This window comes from Callionymus lyra, chromosome 3 (assembly GCF_982586985.1).
Source record: "Callionymus lyra chromosome 3, fCalLyr1.hap1.1, whole genome shotgun sequence".
NCBI classification, from domain to species: Eukaryota; Metazoa; Chordata; class Actinopteri; order Syngnathiformes; family Callionymidae; genus Callionymus; species Callionymus lyra.
The window spans coordinates 18,471,125-18,489,590 of NC_141820.1; the positions used below are offsets into that span (position 1 = coordinate 18,471,125).

At 38.6% G+C, this 18,466-nt stretch overlaps 1 protein-coding gene across 1 annotated transcript in view; it reads left to right on the top strand.

The window, feature by feature from the left end:
* Positions 1-16,401, top strand: part of ntf3 (neurotrophin 3) — a 38,677-nt gene extending 22,276 nt beyond the window's left edge. Inside the window, exon 2 of the mRNA XM_087785781.1 lies at positions 15,271-16,401. Within this exon, the coding sequence (XP_087641907.1) occupies positions 15,271-16,137 (867 nt within the window). The 3' untranslated portion in view covers positions 16,138-16,401. The remainder of the gene's footprint in view (positions 1-15,270) is intronic.
* The last annotated feature ends 2,065 nt before the right edge of the window (positions 16,402-18,466 follow it).

Genomic DNA, 18,466 nt, shown 5'->3' on the forward strand with positions numbered 1-18,466 from the left:
GTAAACCTGAGTCAGTAGCACAACACGGGCAAAAGCAAACCTCGACCAAATGTAAATGTAAGTGTTAAATAAAATCCCTGGTCTGATCCTGTCTGCTCAGAGGAAGTGATGGTTTTCTACTAGCCCTCATTTCAACTCTTGGTTTAGAGTATTTTCAGAGTAATCCATGTCACAGAACGAGGTGAATATCAATAGAACTGTAGTGAAGGGTCCTCACTTTCTTTTTGAGTTTTGTGTTACATTTCCACTGCAGATAACCAACCATCATTGAGTCAAGTAACCTGGCAGTCGTCAGTGATTTGAGTTTGAACAGGTTGTTTTCACCGTGCTCCACTTCCTCCTTCGCTCTCGCGGCGCTGAGCTGAATTTATGTTTGTGTGGCTGCGACAAAAATAAAAAAAACCTTGTGTCTCAGCTGTGAAGTGTTGCTGCCAGCTGACCGAGTGCAACACACTTATTCATTACAAATAAATCCTGTGTTCATTGAGAGCAGCGGTTTGATGAGCGGCTACATTCAACACACTATTCTCGAAACTCAAGACGTCTGTCGTAAGACACTGTTCATTGATGCCATTAGTATCACGCTGGTTTGAATCAAGAACAAAAACAAAACAAAAGTTCAAGTACAACAATACTGATACTGATACTAATATAATCAACCTAATCCATAATCTGTGCTTTGCTCTGTTTTGAGTCTGTTTTCAATCCACAGAGGCGCAGTCTTGTCTAGATAGTTCAGGATAGAAGATCTTTGTCTGGTTTGTGTCTTGCAAGCTCTCGGAAATTGTCTTTCCAGTCAGAGCTTGAAGTCTTCCTGTGAGTTATACAGTCTTTATTACACTTCTGTGTTGTTCAATACCTTGTCAAGCACAGATCATCCCTGAACTGTGTTTAACGACTGAGCAACTTCTGCTTCATTTCTTTTATTCACTTCAGTCGTTTTGGCTCAAGTTCGCTTTTGCATGACTTGTTGTTCCCTCTGTGCGGTTTGACGCTTTGTGATTTGTCTCGTATTAATTAATGCAAGTCATTAGTTTCAACTCTCTCGTCTAAAAACACAGGAAGCCAGCGATCAGAAGGTGAGACGATCTGACTTAGTTACAAGTCTTGCTATTTGGTTTTAGATCGTCTGAACCCAAAAGAGTGATTCTTGGGGAGAAACCGGAGAGAACACATGAGGGACTTGAGTTCTCGGTGCAGATGTGGAGATTGTGTTTATCTGTGCTTCCTGTATCTGAGTGTGATTGACAACCGCCTCTGTCCTTTTGATTTTCATAGATATGCTCTTGGAGGAAGTAGCTACAGGAGATTGATCTCAAGATATTGATCAAACTCACCATTGATGGATTCAAACTACAACTAGTGACTGGTTTACATGTGAAGTCAATCTTAAGGCTCTATTATTGCAAGGAATGTCAATTTGTTACAAAACGATGTTAAACAAATCGAACTTCAATTCGACAACACATCAAATCATGTTGACCAATCAGAGCGCAGATTTTCCTGTGATGTTAAGATGGCAGGAAGTCGTTCTGTGTTGGCGAATAAGCAAAACGAACTTCTCACTCAGTATTTACTTTTTGCAGCCTTTACCTTTTATCCATCCATTCATGTCCATGGAATCAGTAATTGTTTTTATTTATTATTGATTTCTTTATGTTTTTTCTCTTGCTTGATACTTCCTAAAAATAATCACCTCTCTCTCAAGTTGACTAGCGTCTAGCAATCATTATAGAAACCCTAAAACAATGGCAAATTAACCACAAATTTAACGTTACAGCCACTATTTGTCCAGAACTTTTAACTTAAAAACTTTTTTCATCTTTTTGGAGGAGGTAAGAAATAATCAACAAAGACAAACATTGTTCTTGTGCATCTAAATATCCTTGTCTAGCTTTGACAATCTCATGTCCGTCCGTCCACGCAGCACGAGGGAGTGATGAGCCTCTGTTAGGCGTCTTGAGAATAATCATCGGAATCAATCCGCGATGACGACTTGATAACTCGGTCTAGACCGACTGAAATAGAGATTCAGGCGAATATATTGTGTAGAGGTCATGTGTGGTGTGTCGGTGGTTATAGGACTGTGCAGGGAAGTAAGTTAATGTGACTAATGTAGACCTTTTCTTAAGTGGTTTGAAAATGCATACTTTAGCAGCGATAGATATAGATATATGTATGTATATAGTCATTGGGTTCCAGCGACAAAACAACTTTTACAAAAGTAGGTCATTTTGCTGGGGGGTCAGTTGTTAGTGGGAAGTCGCAGATCAGAGTCAGAAATGTATCTTAAATGTGAGTATAAAAAATACAAAAAAAACAACATTTAGGGCTTCTCTGGGTAGTTCATTTTCTTTAGAGGAAATAAAAACTTGATATGTTTTATTATTTTTTCTCAATGATATATGTAAATATGTAAAACCTGTCTCTGATTTGTTGTTGATGAAGTTAAGATTTTTCAACGATGGATCTTAATTCTTTTCATCTAACCAATTTGGTTTAAAATTCTTGTTGACTTTCCTCTCATTTGATAATTTTACCCTTGTTCATTGAGGGGTGGAATCATGGTCACATGATTCTAAATGTGCTCTCATTGGTCCTTGTTTAACTTTCTCTCTGAAGAAAGAACTCCTGCTTCATTCAACTAACATGTTTACAGATTCTTCTGCAGTTAGTTATGTTGTAACCTACAAGTTCCAATATTTGTATTTCTATTTATTGTATAATTGACGTTTCAAATCAGCAACATATGTTCACTTCTAGTTGTGGATTAACTTTTTTCTTGAAAGTTTCCGATTGATTTACTCGATTACGTGAGTTTGGTGTGTGTGAGACGCTTCTGTGTTCACTTCCCTTTAAAAAATACTCTCTTGAAGTCATGTGAATCAATCACAAGTGCTTATATATATATTTTTTAATATCTTGCGACTTTAAATGTAGAGGCAGACAAGCAGCTCATCTACACACACAGAATTATTTTCAACCAAAGTTGTTGAGCTGCATTCTAAGTGTATGACTTTCGATGAATATGTAAGAGGCGGATTCTATGCGTGACTATAAAAACAGGACAAGTGATTCCTATTATTTGTAAAAGTGAATTAAAAGTGTATATTTAATGACATTGCTGTGCTGTTGCGACGTCTTAGTTTGCAATCTTTTTGAAAACAATATGGAATGAAGAGTTTCATAGCTTCATAAAAGTGAATCACTGATTTGATTATATGTTGTGTTGTATAAAGTGTTTACAAAACTACAAAATAAAGTCGGTTACTATTCCTCTGTCCAGACAATAAACTTGAAAATCATTATCAAAATTCCCTGAAAACGTCTTTTAAATCCTTTCAGACTTTTCCAAGTTGTTTTGCTAACCGACCGACTGTCAGATAAACACAGGCGAAAACATAACCCACTTAGAGGAGGTTATTACATGATAGAGCAGGAGGTCAAAATATTAGACCCAATTGACGTCCGATATTTAATGTAATCAAATGTTTGTCCACAGACACAGAACTGTACATTAGTTTGTCCTCGAACCAAGAACAGAAACATCTTTTATGAAGTCACCAGACAAGAGGAGAAACTTCCTCAATACATTGCACGCTGAATTATTCTGGTCGAGATGGCATTTTCTGATTAACAACTCCTCCTCTTCATATCCTGTTATTGGCCTGAATGATGCTGCAGTGTTTTGTTCTCTGTTTTATACACCTACACACACACACACACACACACATACAAACTTAATACTTAGCCCAATGTCGCCATTTTGATAACCACGTCTTGAGTCATCGTGAAGTCTAGAACAAGAAATTGTGTTTTTAAATCGACTCCTCTTAAACTCTACTACTAACTATGAAGTCCAGGTTGAAACTAACTTTCTCTGGGGTTGGGATTTTATTTTAGTTAGTAAGTTCAACAGGAGGTTTTCAAATGCGACACAAAAAACAATTCTTGCATCTGTAAGCTCTCTTCTGAGCGACTTTAGTTCAGGGTATGTGATAATAATGACCTTTGATTCAAGTGTGTACCTAAGAGGTCACTTCTAGAGCTGACCACTGACTTCTGAAGCTGATGAAATAGTCAAATGTACAGCAGGTTATTTCTGGAGATCTGAAGTAAAATCACCTCTAATCCTCTGAGCAAGAGTTTGTGTTCGTTCCTACAACCACAACCTATCTGTCCCCATCTGATACTTTTACATGGATGGATGGGTGGTTGTATAGATGGATTGATAGATGGATGGATGGATGAATGGTCGTATAAATGGATTGATAAATGGATGAATGGATTTTTTAAAGATGGATGGATGGTTTTTATAAATGGACGGATGGATGATTTTATAGATAGATAAATGGATGGTTGTACAGATGGAATGAAGGATAGATGGATGAATGGTTGTATAAATTGATTGATGGTTGTATAGATGGATTAATGTATAGATGGATGAATGGTTGTATAAATTGATTGATGGTTGTATAGATGGATGGTTGTATAGATGGATGAATGGTTGTATGAACGGATGGATGGTTGTATAGATGGATTAATGTATAGATGGATCAATGGTTGTATACATGGAGTGATGGTTGTATAGATGGATTAATGGATAGATGGATGAGTGGTTGTATAAATTGATTGATGGTTGTATAGATGGATTAATGTATAGATGGATGAATGGTTGTATAAATTGATTGATGGTAGTACAGATGGATTAAAGGGTAGATGGATGAATGGTTGTATAAATTGATTGATTGGTGTAAAATGGATTAATGTATAGATGGATCAATGGTTGTATAAATTGATTGATTGTTGTATAGATGGATTAATGTATAGATGCATGAATGGTTGTATAAATTGATTGATTGTTGCATAGATGGATTAATGTATAGATGAATGAATGGTTGTATAAATTGATTGATTGTTGTATGGATTGATTAATGTATAGATGGATCAATGGTTGTATACATGGAGTGATGGTTGTATAGATTGATTAATGGATAGATGGATGAGTGGTTGTATAAATGGATGGATGGCTGTATATATGGATGGATGGATTGATGAATAGAGTGATGGGTGGATGGATGTATGGATGGATGGATGGATGGTTAGTTGGATGAATGGCTGGATTTCTAAACTGCACAAACTATATTATAAGTACTATTTAGTTCTTGTTACAAGTAAACCTTTCGGATTTAATTTGAGTAACATTCACCTGACAAGTCGAGAAAATATCTCTTTTCATGTAAAAAAAAAAGCCATTGATTGCTTGTAAACACTAAAAAATGTACTTTCAAAGGTTAAGAAAAAATTACTTGTTTAGTTTCTCAAATTAAGACGTTATTGATTTTTAAAAACACTTTTTTCTTTACCCCGTTGTCTACATTTTTCATCTGAGAACAGGTAATTTAGGCGTCATATCCTAAGACTGTTCCTGGATCAGTTGACTCCATCTGAACACTTGAAATGAACTCAACTTATGTTATATGATGTGAATGTTTTAAGGTACAAGTATCTATGTCTAAACATGTTTTGCTCAAAGGCACGTTTTTAGTGATCTAGACAAGATTAGCAAAAGTGAAAATGCTAACAATGTTGTTTATCACCCTGAGGCCTCACATGTGTCACGGTTTGAAACATGGAAGTTTGTCATTTTACATCGCCTTGAAAAACACTGTACACGTTGTTGCTAACACTGTAGGGTCTTGAGTCAGCAGCTGATTCATCCGCTTGAATGATCCATCGTTTTATATGGCTGTCCTTGAGCAAGATATAGAAAATCCCCTTGTGGTCATGTTGCCATCATGTGTCCGACCCCGACATAGAAGAAAACAGTGTATTTAAAAAAAAATCTTATGTATCGACCCCAGCGCTAGAGGAGTCGCTCGTTAAATGAACCCGTGAGTCGCTAAACAACATCGAACACGTGAAGTCATGAAGACTTGACTCTGGAGTCACAAAATGTGTCGCAGATAGTTTCCTCTATTTAAAGTGTTAGTTCACGAAAATACTAATTTCTTCGTTTAAGTGTTGGGATTATTTTCAGAGTAAGTCGTTCCTTTTTAGAGTTAAAGGCAAAAGTGTTTGTTCATTTTAATGTGGCGACTGGAGCTCAGTTTTCTTCATCTTCGTCCAAAGAGAAAAAACTAAAAAACATCAAAATCCCTCCGTGGTGCTCGTCTTTAACGTCCATCTTGTGCTGAAGCCTCGTCAAGAATTAAACAAATCTAATCTTGGTTGTAGAGGAAGAATGAGTGAAATTTGGGTTTTTGGCAAATTTTTACTTTAATATTTTCCTAAATTTGTGGTCTCACTTTAGAACCTTAGAATTAAGAAATTCAGGTGGACTTCTTATTAGGTTAGGTTAGGTAGAACCTTATTGATCCCTCAGGAGGTTTCCTTCGGGAAATTGTTTTTCTCCAATTAGACACAGCAATACAGCAATTATTCATAAAAGATAAATACAAATAAAATAAGAACAAGAACAAGAGAAATAAAGAGAAAGAACAAGATGATACAATCTAAGTCTAAAGATAAAGATAAATAACATAGATCAAAGAAAATAACAAGACAAAGGAACATTATGCTGCTTTTCTATGTTGAAGACACAAAATGGATGTTCTTGTCAGTGAACAATGAAGGTGTGTGAGACCGATGTGTGTTCCATCTGCTCCACATTTCCTCTGATCACATCTGTCGTCTTCCTCTTCTTTAACATTCTTCAGTTTGAACCTTCTTCGCCACATGTCCAAACCATCCATCCTTCATAACCTTGTCTGCACATGAGCTGTCCTTCAGAGCGGCAGAGAACATTCTTCTGAGCTGCTGATGCTGTAAACGGATTGAGGTGGACCTCCCACTTTTGTAACTCAAAAAAAGGAGAAAAAAATTTGACGGACCATGATGTTTGTGGATGATATAGTGATCTGTCCTGAGCGTGTAAATCAGTCGGAGAAGAGAGAAGGGGAGAAGGAAGGGTGCGGAGAGATGGTGTTTTTTTTTATTTATTCCAGTATTAAAAGTTGTCAGGAAAGACACAAAGGTCAAAAGTAATCTGAATAAAAACAAGTTTATTAATCCTAAAGTTATACAATTGGAATTACTAGGGATGATGACTTTAATACAGAAAAGTATTTTTTGTTGTTGCAATTTTAGGAATTTACAAATTGAAAATAAGTATAAATAAAAAGCTTAATTCTACTAAATCTTGTGCACGTGGAGGTTCTCTACAGAGTTCAAGGTGACATTTCCCACCAGAGGTTCTGGAAAACCTCTGGTGGGAAATGTCACCTTGAATCATCTGGATCCTCTCAGTCCGAACTCCATCGAGATTGTTTCTTTCCAAACACCTGCTAATGATATTGTGTCGCTGGTGACCCGGAGTTCATGAGCGAAGGTGAGGAGGAGGAGGAGGAGGAGGAGGAGTTCTGTCTCTCCTCACTCTCAACATCTGTCCATCACACCAGTCGACACACCAGACACTCGTTTTAATCTGTGTGCGAACATCTGTCCTCTCGACACACGTAACATACAGTCATGTGTAACTGACTCCCATCACGCCTCCATCACACCACAATAGTGAGGTTTCATGTTATTGTTTATTCACTTCAGGTGATAAAATGCAAATTAGATGTTGATTCTTTGAACTGGACATTAAAAGGTAATCCTTGCAGGCCAGTGCTGGAAATTATATTTCCTCAGGGCTGTGGTTAGGGACTGTTGAAAAGTAAAGAAGTGAAAAACCTCAATATATTAGTAAAAAAAAAATAATATAACAATATGTAAAAGCACTTAAATATCAAATAAAATTGAGCAAAAAAAAAAAATCATTTTTTGGTGTTTAACTTAACTTAAAGCATGTCTGATTTTCCCAACTCTTTCCCCAAAAATATTCTTTAAATCCTCTTTAATCTTTTAGGGAGTATCAAGTACTACCAGGTGCTAATACAAAGACATTGTAATCATCGTGAGGGATGAACGAGTTCGGATAACAATAGATAAGCACAAACTAAAATGGTTAGTTTGTACATGATTGTTATTTTTATTTATCCAAGTTAGTCTCATTGAGATTAAAATCTCTTTTACAACAGAGACCTGGCCGGGATGGATAACAAAAACACAGTTACACATAAAAACTATTGCATATAGTTTTAAGTGCATTGGTACAATATAAGAAATAGGTACAAGATTACTGACTAAAAACTTTCACACTTGCCGATAGAGTCCAACGTCAAATTGAGCATGATCTTGGGAAGTTAAAATATTGTGATTCATCTCAACCTTTTTGAAAATACCATAAGTTTGGTCTCATCAGCATCGAGAACAAGCTTCAGTTGACGAAGCTGAGCCTGCACTTGAGCAAAAACACTTTGAATCTTCTCAAAAGCCTTATAAAGCGATGATGCCCAACAATAAGTAACGATGTCATCCCATTAGAAATGGAAATGATCTTGAACTCATGCTGTCCACATAAATCAAGACTCTTTCCTTTCAGTTAGATAAGCAGCGTCTGTAGATCTTTTTTATCTCTGACTCGTGGTTACTGACCGCAGACTCTCTTGTCGGAAACAATAGCTGCTGGTAATGAAGTGAACCAGCTCCTCTGTTGCATGATGGGAATATTACTGTCATTATATAAGATTCTATATTGTTCATCTTATTTAAGAGATTTTATCTTATTTATTTCTCAGTTTGAGCTTTCGTCCATACGTACATCCTTAGTACATTTTCTATACTATAGTATTTAGTATTTAATAGTTTCTAAAGTATCTCAACAATCGATGGCTCAACTTCAATAAAGTATTCAAGAGGTGTTGATGACAGAAAAAAGGAACTATTTTGGTGTTTATTTCTGATGTGGATCCAAAGGGTTTTGACTCTCTTGGGAGGCGAGCGACCCTGAAACTCTCGTCCTCACTGTGTATCGTGGATGTCAGTTCTGAAACACTACAGCTGTTGTGTAATGGATTTCTTTGTTGACGTTTGGTCGATGTTTTAGTTTCTAGTCAGTAAATGCATTACATTCATGTACGGCATCTGTCATCTGGTGTTTTCCCTAATTTTTGATTTATTTCTACTATCTTTTGAAAGGTAATTCAAAACGTACAATTCTTAATAAATAATAAAGAAATAATATTTAAAAAATATATTGATATAGATTTTGCTGTTGTTGTTTGATTTTTATTATAATAAATAAAAGCTTTATAATTTAATTAAGTCATTTAACAGAGCCATTACAGAAAACGTTTGTTTTTTGTGTCTTGGTTTTGCTTCATACTACTGTGAAACCTTTCTAACATATTTTTTTAACATGTTTGTTCAAAAAAAATAAAATAATGACGCACTTAAATGTTATAAAGAGATAAAAGGATGCACTTATTAAAGATTCATAGTAACAAAAAGAATAAAGCTGAAAACTCGCCAGTTTCAGCCTGTAGTTTTGAATCTGTATTCACTGACTTGTTCTTTAGTAAGTTTGTTATCACATGACTAGTGATGCTGTGACACAGAAATAATTTTACGTTGTCGAAACATGGACAAGAACGATCCGACCAAATAGCAGTTGTGAGCCACAAGCTGTGTTAACACATGTAAGCGACAACAAAACACAAATCTCTGTTGTTCTCCTGCCACAAACCAACACTCACCAGATTGCAGTCCATCAGACCATCTCACGCATCTCAGTAATCCCTTTTTTTTGGGAGGGAGCTTATTCAATTAGCGTCCAAATCTGAAGCCGAGGATGCTGCTCCATCAGCCCTCGGACTCTTCTCGACTTTCTACTCGGCTAATGGAAGTTTAGCCGCTGAGCTAATTACGCTAATGGTCATCTCATGCGGCGCTAACTCCGGCTTAAGCTCTCGCCCTCGACTTTTCCACTTTTCCCTGTTGTTCCCGAGGCTTCGTCGCTCGAGGTCAAACGGGGCAAAAATAATCAGAGATCGGGGAATTGAACCGTCGAGTACGTGTCGAAGATGAATGCACTGTTATGGGTGGAGGAAGATGGAGGGAGTCGATGAATACGATGGAGGAGAACAGATGTGGAGACGCATGAGTTGAAGGTCTGCATTAAAAGGCTGTGAGCGATCATGAAGTTTGGATCATGATAAACATGATAAACTCTGACAAACTTCTATTCCATTCACTTCTGACTTGACACGGACATGAGAACTATGATCGCGGGAATTCTTCTTTTGGGTTCATCAAACGGTGATGACATCACTTTAAAGACCCTTTTTTTCTCCCTTGAAAATGTAAACAATCTTGTTGCCTCGGCAACTTGTTAGTGCAGATGAGTAAAGAAAAATAACTTTACATTCTTGTGAACTTTATTGTGCTTCAAACTTTTAAACAGGGACATTAGGTTCTGAACGTAGAAAGGTCATGACCTCGGTTACTTCAGGAATCGGCGTTTTTTGAATTTGGTTGGTAGATTTTTCTTTTATATTTTGCATTAGCAACAGAATGATATTATTGCCCTGGAATAGTCGATATAAATTTACATAATTTCATTTATTATAATTATTATTATACTTATCATTATTTGTCCATTTTCTAAGTTGAGGTTCAAAATGGAATTTTGCTTATAGAATGCGATTAATCGTGATTAATTTAGGAAACCATGCACTTAATAGATATTATAAGTTCTAATACTACCTGTTTTTCTACTAAATGTAAAAATAGATATTTCAATATAAAAACAAATAAAAAATCCTCCTAATAACAAAAAAAAACAACAGGTGTTTCTTTACAGTTATTCTTTGATATTAAGTCATTACTGAGACTCTTTGTGGCTTCAGGTGGTTGTGAACTTGAGGCTCCACTTCTATTTGAGTTGCGAACTTCACAGTCAGAACTTTAACAAAATCTGACATGACAGATATAAAGGAGACATTGTTGTGACTTGTGAGGGAAAAACTGAAGAAAACCACAGCAGGAAGTCAAACAAAAATGAGTTTGCTAACAATGTTCACCGTATGTTTACAGCTGAGATATTAACAAATACCTGTTTACAATAAAAAACTGTTACATTAATCGAATCTTAAATGATCTGTAGATTAATGTCAGTCATCTTGCGTCTCACAACGAAGGTTCACTTGCTCTGAAAGATTCTGAGAATTCGACTGGAAAAATGCAGACAATTTCTTCATAGAGTCTAGTATTAAAAGTAAACAAATACACATATTTTAGTGCGGTCACTATATTACAAATGTCCTGGGACGGCATTGTTTTTGTCTGTGAGGAGATTCTTGGCCCAAAGGTTTCTACATATGTCTGAGAAAATTATATATTTGTCTGTGAGCGTCTGCTGCATCTTAGAGGGTGAATTGTCACTGCACTTAAACTCCAGTAGTCACTTACACCAGGAGTCACTAACACCAGGAGTCACTAACACCAGGAGTCACTAACACCAGGAGTCACTAACACCAGGAGTCACTAACACCAGGAGTCACTACTAACACCAGGAGTCACTACTAACACCAGAAGTCACTAACTAACACCAGGAGTCACTACTAACACCAGGAGTCACTACTAACACCAGAAGTCACTAACTAACACCAGGAGTCACTAACACCAGGAGTCACTAACACCAGGAGTCACTAACACCAGGAGTCACTGACACCAGGAGTCACTAACACCAGGAGTCACTGACACCAGGAGTCACTAACACCAGGAGTCACTGACACCAGGAGTCACTAACACCAGGAGTCACTACTAACACCAGGAGTCACTACTAACACCAGAAGTCACTAACTAACACCAGGAGTCACTAACACCAGGAGTCACTAACACCAGGAGTCACTGACACCAGGAGTCACTAACACCAGGAGTCACTAACACCAGGAGTCACTACTAACACCAGGAGTCACTACTAACACCAGAAGTCACTAACTAACACCAGGAGTCACTAACACCAGGAGTCACTAACTAACACCAGGAGTCACTAACTAACACCAGGAGTCACTAACACCAGGAGTCACTAACAACTAATATGTATACACAGAACTTTTGATAATCAAGAATAAAATATGAGATAATGTTATTCTCCTGTAACATCTGACATGAAAGTGTGAATGTCTTGAAACTGTTGCTTAAAATAAAAAGTGCAAACTAAAAAAATGATCCTTCTCCCTTTACCTTTTGTTAAATAAGGTGACCTTCATTTTTTACAAATCTGACGTCAAGATTTGATCACATCCATCTAGTGAAACAGGGAAAGTCCACCAGTTTTATCACTCGGTTTAACAATTGATAGTTTAAGTTTTTTGTGTCTGATTCGACGCATCACCACAAAATGTTGAAAAGATTCTTGTCAATCTCCACTGAAGTCATGTAGTAGCAAGTTACTTATAACTAAAACTTATAACTTCTAATTAGGATGTTTAAATTCCTTTTTTTCCCACAATAACTATGTTTAAATTTGTATTTCTCACTAGCGAAGCCAACAGTAACACTGACGATGGTGACTATCAACAAGGAAATAAATATGTTTTGGTCAAGACTCATGTTCCCCCCCCCCGGACTTCTTCTGGTTGTGGGTTCCCCTCCACAGTGTGTGCTCTGGCTCGTGGTCACGCTCGGTTCAGGGTTCGTGTGGGTTTAGGCGAGGTCAGCGGCTTCTGCTCCGGACAGCTGGAGGAAATCCCAGCACATCTGCCAACACATCTGGGAGTTTTGGCCGAAACAACACATAGTTGAATGAGAAATGTGTAGATGACAAGTTCAGGAAAATGAGTTTTGGAGACGATACAAATACGATGGAGATGTCCTCTGGGAGTGAGCAGGACACACAGACCTCGAGTTGTATCAGCTGAAGTTTTGACTCAACTTTCTTTTATTTATTTTTCCACATTTAGGGGTGTGTATTGGATGATACCAGGTCAACAATTCGATAAATGGAGATATATTTGAACTATTGTTGAGAACTTGACTCTGTCGTTACATCATTTACAGACCACATGACTCTTGACGAAGTCGTAACTGTCTTCTTTTGGTGGAAACCAAAATATGTCCAAACATCAGCTTTAAAAAGCTGCTGGAGTCGACTGTATCCTCTCGTCCTCAGTCATCACCAGGATCTTGTTGGATTTTTTTTTTTCCCTTGAAGTGCGAAGGACGTAATGACTGCTGTAATCTACAGCCTGAAGTTTAAATGCTACACAAAAATTAATAAAAGGTGTGAATATGTGCATGATAAATGTTGATTAAAATATGTTAATTATTTTATTTCATAAAAACTTTATAATACAAGCCATAAAACAACGATGATGACATTAAAATATGAACAATAAACCCAAACAATTTAAATATCAATACAGTGCTGGAAAATATGTATATGGTTTTGTGGTAAAAAGAGAAATTACAGTAAATAGACATTCAACCTTTATAATAATATCATTACAAATATTTTCATAATGTTTTAATGATAATAGTTGTAAATATTATATTTTATTTTATAATGTTGGACTTTTCTTCCTCGTCTTCATTCTACGCTTTATTATTTTCTTTTGTTTTCACTTTGTTAACTCTATTGAGCGCCCGTTGATCAATCTTCTGAGTCAGGAACTAGTCGTAATGTTTGGTCGACGAGCATCGACATTCCGTACATGTCTAGCATTCCCGGAGAGAATCCATGTTGTTCTACATATGATTAGGGAGGTTCGAGGGTTTGTGACAAGAAGTAGCTTGTTCGCTTCTGAAACCTTTGCTGAGGAATCTTACACTGATTATTTCCACCATCCAAAATATATATATATATATATGTATATATATATATGTATATATATATATATATATATATATATATATACGAAACGCTGATCAGACTTTGGAAATAAACACAAAAAAGGTTTGTTAAGAATGACATGTTGCTCTCGACAAATATCCATGGGTTCTTTTTTTATTATTTTGCGATTTACTACATGTTTAGTTTAAAGGTCAACAGCACTGGTACTTTGTTGGTGACCTATGACCTAAACCTAAAAAAAAGAATGAAAAAAATCTTTATTGAAGTTTACCGAAAAGAAAAAAATGGGTTGAGATATAACGTTGTAAGCGACAGTAGCCTTAAAAACTCTACAATAAGTGTTATAATTACGACAAATATTGATACACTTGAAAAAAGCAGTTTTTTCTTCACGTAGATGTTTTTGGTGTGTTTTTGTTGGATGAGGAAAAGATAGCCCCTTCACATAGACATATAGACCCATCTTTAAGTCACCCTGAAATTGATTTTAGTGAAAAGAATCCATTTAAATAAGTCTATTCCTTTTAATAAAAGGGAAATAACTTTTTGTTTGCTGCCCTCTATGTGACCCGACGTTCAGAACCACAGCTCTACAGTAGGCATAAGGGATTTGTTATCGATCAGGAGCTTTCTTTCAAAGAGTATGTTCGGAAAATGGTTTCTAGATTAAGAGGCTTGTTTTCTTTTATAGAAACATGGTGTAGTTTCTCCCTCAGAGCTCGGGACGTCCTCGTATCAACAACATTCTTACCAATGCTGGACTATGACGACGTGGTCTACATGTGTGACTCGAACATCTATGATCTTTGACTCTGCCTTTGCGTGAGTTTACTTCAGGAACTCCAGTTTCCTCCCACAGTCCAGAAACATACAGAGGTTGGTTGTGAACCTGGGGTTATGGTCCGTAGGTATGAGTGTGTGTGTGAATGGTGAGTCCTGTCCAGGGTGTCCCCCCACGACCCCCATAAGGAAACAAGCGGTGGAAAAATGGATGACAAATGACAGAGAACGCAAAAAATCCACTGAACGGTGCCTGTATTTTGTTAGATCAAAAATTATTATACACTATACTTATATTGCCTTAAATATCGCGATGTTTCTACGGTTCGAGACCGTTTCTCCCGGGGCTATTGACCTGTACAATTGCCGGAAGAAAGTGCGTCCGATCGATCGTAAAGCTTGTATTTTGTTTGACTTGAAGCGGCGAATAAACGACCCGTGACACACAGGAAGTGACGGCGTGTTGGAGCGACCGGAACGGACTCCTGTTTGGAACGTTTTAATTTATATAGTGTGACCACAACTCCTGTACTTCATGTGTGTTTAGTTGTTGTGAGTCAGGGTTTGTTTTGTACTTCTTCTTCTTTTTTTATTCAACTATGACGTGGCTGCTGCCTTTTCGTCGCCCCTTATGAACGAGATCTTGATTTTAATGGGGTTTTTATCCAGTTCAATAAATTGTTGTGTTCTTTAACTCACTTGCAGTGTCTTCTCCCGTAAATAACACAGGTTTGTGTTTGTGGTTCCAGGTCTTACAGGTGAATCTAGTGATGTCCATCCTGCTGTACGTGATGGTCCTCGTGTACCTCTATGGTATCCAGGCTGCCAACATGGACGCCGGTCGTCACGGGCAACAGCAGCAGCAGCAACAACAACAGCAGCCGAGTCCGGACCCGCTCAACGCCCTCATCATCCAGCTGCTGCAGGCCGACCTGACCCGGGGGAAGAGCCGGGGGAACCAGAGTCAGCAGGGCCGGACCCGAGACCCTCAGGAGACGCTGCTCCCGCTGCTGCTCCCCGACAGCCTCCGGGAGGAGTGGGGGGACGAGAGCAGCGTCGGGCTGCTGGACCCGCTGGTGCCGCTGCTGCACTCGGACCTGCTGCGGCAGCAGAAGCGCTACAACTCCCCCCGGGTCCTCCTGAGCGAGAGGAAGCCCCTGCAGCCGCCGCCGCTCTACCTGCCCGACGACTTCCTGGGCGGCGGCGGCGGCGCGCAGGAGGCGTCCGTCACCAGCAACCGGACCCGGAGGAGGCGCTACGCCGAGCACCGGAGCTACCGCGGCGAGTACTCGGTGTGCGACAGCATGAGCAAGTGGGTGACGGACAGGAGCCAGGCCACGGACAATTTAGGGAACAGCGTGACGGTGCTGGCCAAAATCAAGACCAGCGCCACGCAGGAGGTCAAGCAGTACTTTTACGAGACCGTCTGCAGGGAGGCCCGGCCCGTGAAGGGCGGCTGCCGGGGCATCGACGACAAGAACTGGAACTCGCAGTGCAAGACGACGCAGACGTACGTGCGCGCGCTGGCGCAGCTCGGCGCCAGAACGTCCTGGAGGTGGATACGCATCAACACGTCCTGCGTGTGCGCGCTGTCGAAGAAACGCCACCGGACGTAAAAAAAAAACTAAAAACTGCGGCTGGAAAAACAAAAACTCTTACTTCCTGGATTTTATCAAACCAAATTTCTGCTGAAGAAAAAATCTCGGGTCCTTTTTTCAACGTTATTTCACGACGTCTGGTGCGCGACGGCCATTTTGGAAGAACTTCTTAAGTGTGTGAAGAGCAAATGTACATATAAATTATTTAAATTATATGAATGCATGTAGGCTGTACATGTGTATCTATCTATATATGAATATATTTGTGTTATTTATTGACCCTCAGATGAACCAGACGAGCTTCATTTTGAGATTTTTTTCCAGCTGCAAAAGGTGCTTCAGTAGGACTCGACTTGTGCCTTTATGACCAGAGTGGCTGCAGAGTCTTCGTGTGAAACGTGCAGGAACCATCTGAACCTGCTGCAGGAGATCGCATTCCTCTCGTGGGCAAACACTGAAGGAGAAGCAGACCAAACATTGTGAGGGTCGTCTCTGGTCCGATTGTTCATGAGACATTTGTTTGTTTCTTCCTTTTTAATAAAAGAATTGAAATCAGTCCAGAAACATTTCACTGCCGCAGCTGCTGACAACATTTCACAAATAACTTACTCGCTGTAGAAACAACGCTGACCGGCCGGAACATTATGACCACCCGCTTCTTTGAGTCTTAAGAGTCTTAGTTTAGCAAAATGTTGTCCAGGTTCTCGATGGTTAAACCAAAATAGTTTTGCAGCTCAACTATAAATCCAGTGTCTTGCTCAGGGGCACATCAACACTAACACGTCTGAATCCGGGAATCGAACCTTCCAGTCAGAGGTCGCGCTCAAACAGATCAGTACCACTACTGTCAGTGTTCATCAGTTTGGTGAAGCAACAACTTCTGTCACTCAAATAACATAAAGTTTGTGATCAATGGTAGATACGTTTTTGCATTTTGTTCACATAATAACAAAATCTAATTTGTTCATTTCAATGGTAACATGTTGTTGTGTTCCACTTAACTAAATTACATTTTAATGTTATTCATTGCATTTTTTTTCTTTTCTTTTTTTAACTAGACAATTCTATATGAAGAAAAACGAATTTTTAATTACTATATTTTATATACATTTACCACCAGGAGTCATACATTTTCAGTGAGTGTCACCCGTTTACTAAAATGACCTTTTCAGTTCAATGTTACCTTAACTTTTTTCCTCATTTTCCATTTATTCCTAGTATTTGTAGGTTAATTTAACATAAATAAAAAATAATGTATCAATAAGGTTTAGCTATTAAACAACAAGTCATAAATAAAAATCAAATAACATTAGATATTTTTTTTTAATTTAGCGTAAACGATGTCAAAAGTACAAAATTCCAAATTCAAGCCTTGATCAGCATGATGTGACCATCAGTTATTAACTCTGTGATTCAACAAAACCACCTGCCAGGCGTAGGAAACCCGAGGTGATGGAGAAAAGGCGAAGACGGGAGGTTGGTTTACCGTTTTATTACTTCATGATTACTAGAACTGAACTGCGTTTGGTCGAGCGTGATGCCATTCTTTACTCTGTACGGTACATCTTCGTCTGAGTGGGACAGTAGCGAACAATTCATAGGTCCTGTCGAGTCGGAGTCGACCTCCTCACAGACGCAGACGAGGAGTCCAAAGAGGTCTCAAGATGGTCACTGTTCATGCTGTTATCATCGTGGAACTGGCGCACGAATAACTCTTCGAGTGCGTGAGTGACTCTCTGTTATTACACAGCAATAATCAACAATCGAGAGGTGGTCATAATGTAACGGTAAACAAGTCACAGCTGTTTTATTTTATTATGTCCAGTGAAGTCATCTTCCAGCCTGACTGGAGGCGTGTGACTTCCATGTGTTGCGTCACACATACATGTCGCCCGGGCGGCTCGTAAAAACAAATAAAAAGGTATTAAAAGCGTGAGAGTGACGGATTCATTCCTGGTCCCGGCAGACGTGTGACGTCACAGGAATGTCCCGAATGAAACCCGAAGACATGGCGTGACACCGGCAACTCTTGTGTACGACGTCTGACTCGAAGAGAAGAAGAGCAACGATTGGATTTGATGAGGTCGTTGAGAAAGTAGAGTCTGACAGACGGACACACACTGGACGCTGATGACAAAAGAGTGCTGAGTCAGCGACTCACTGATCAGAAGAAACTGATGCCACTAGCCTCTGAAAAAACCTCTGGTTTGTGGACTCAAAAGTAATGTCTTTTGGGAAGAAGAATTTAAAACAGTGACACTTCAGGCGGCCATTTTGACCATTTTGGCGGGAAGTTTATATATATATATATTTTTTAAAACCAACTCCACTCAGGTGCAAGTAACAA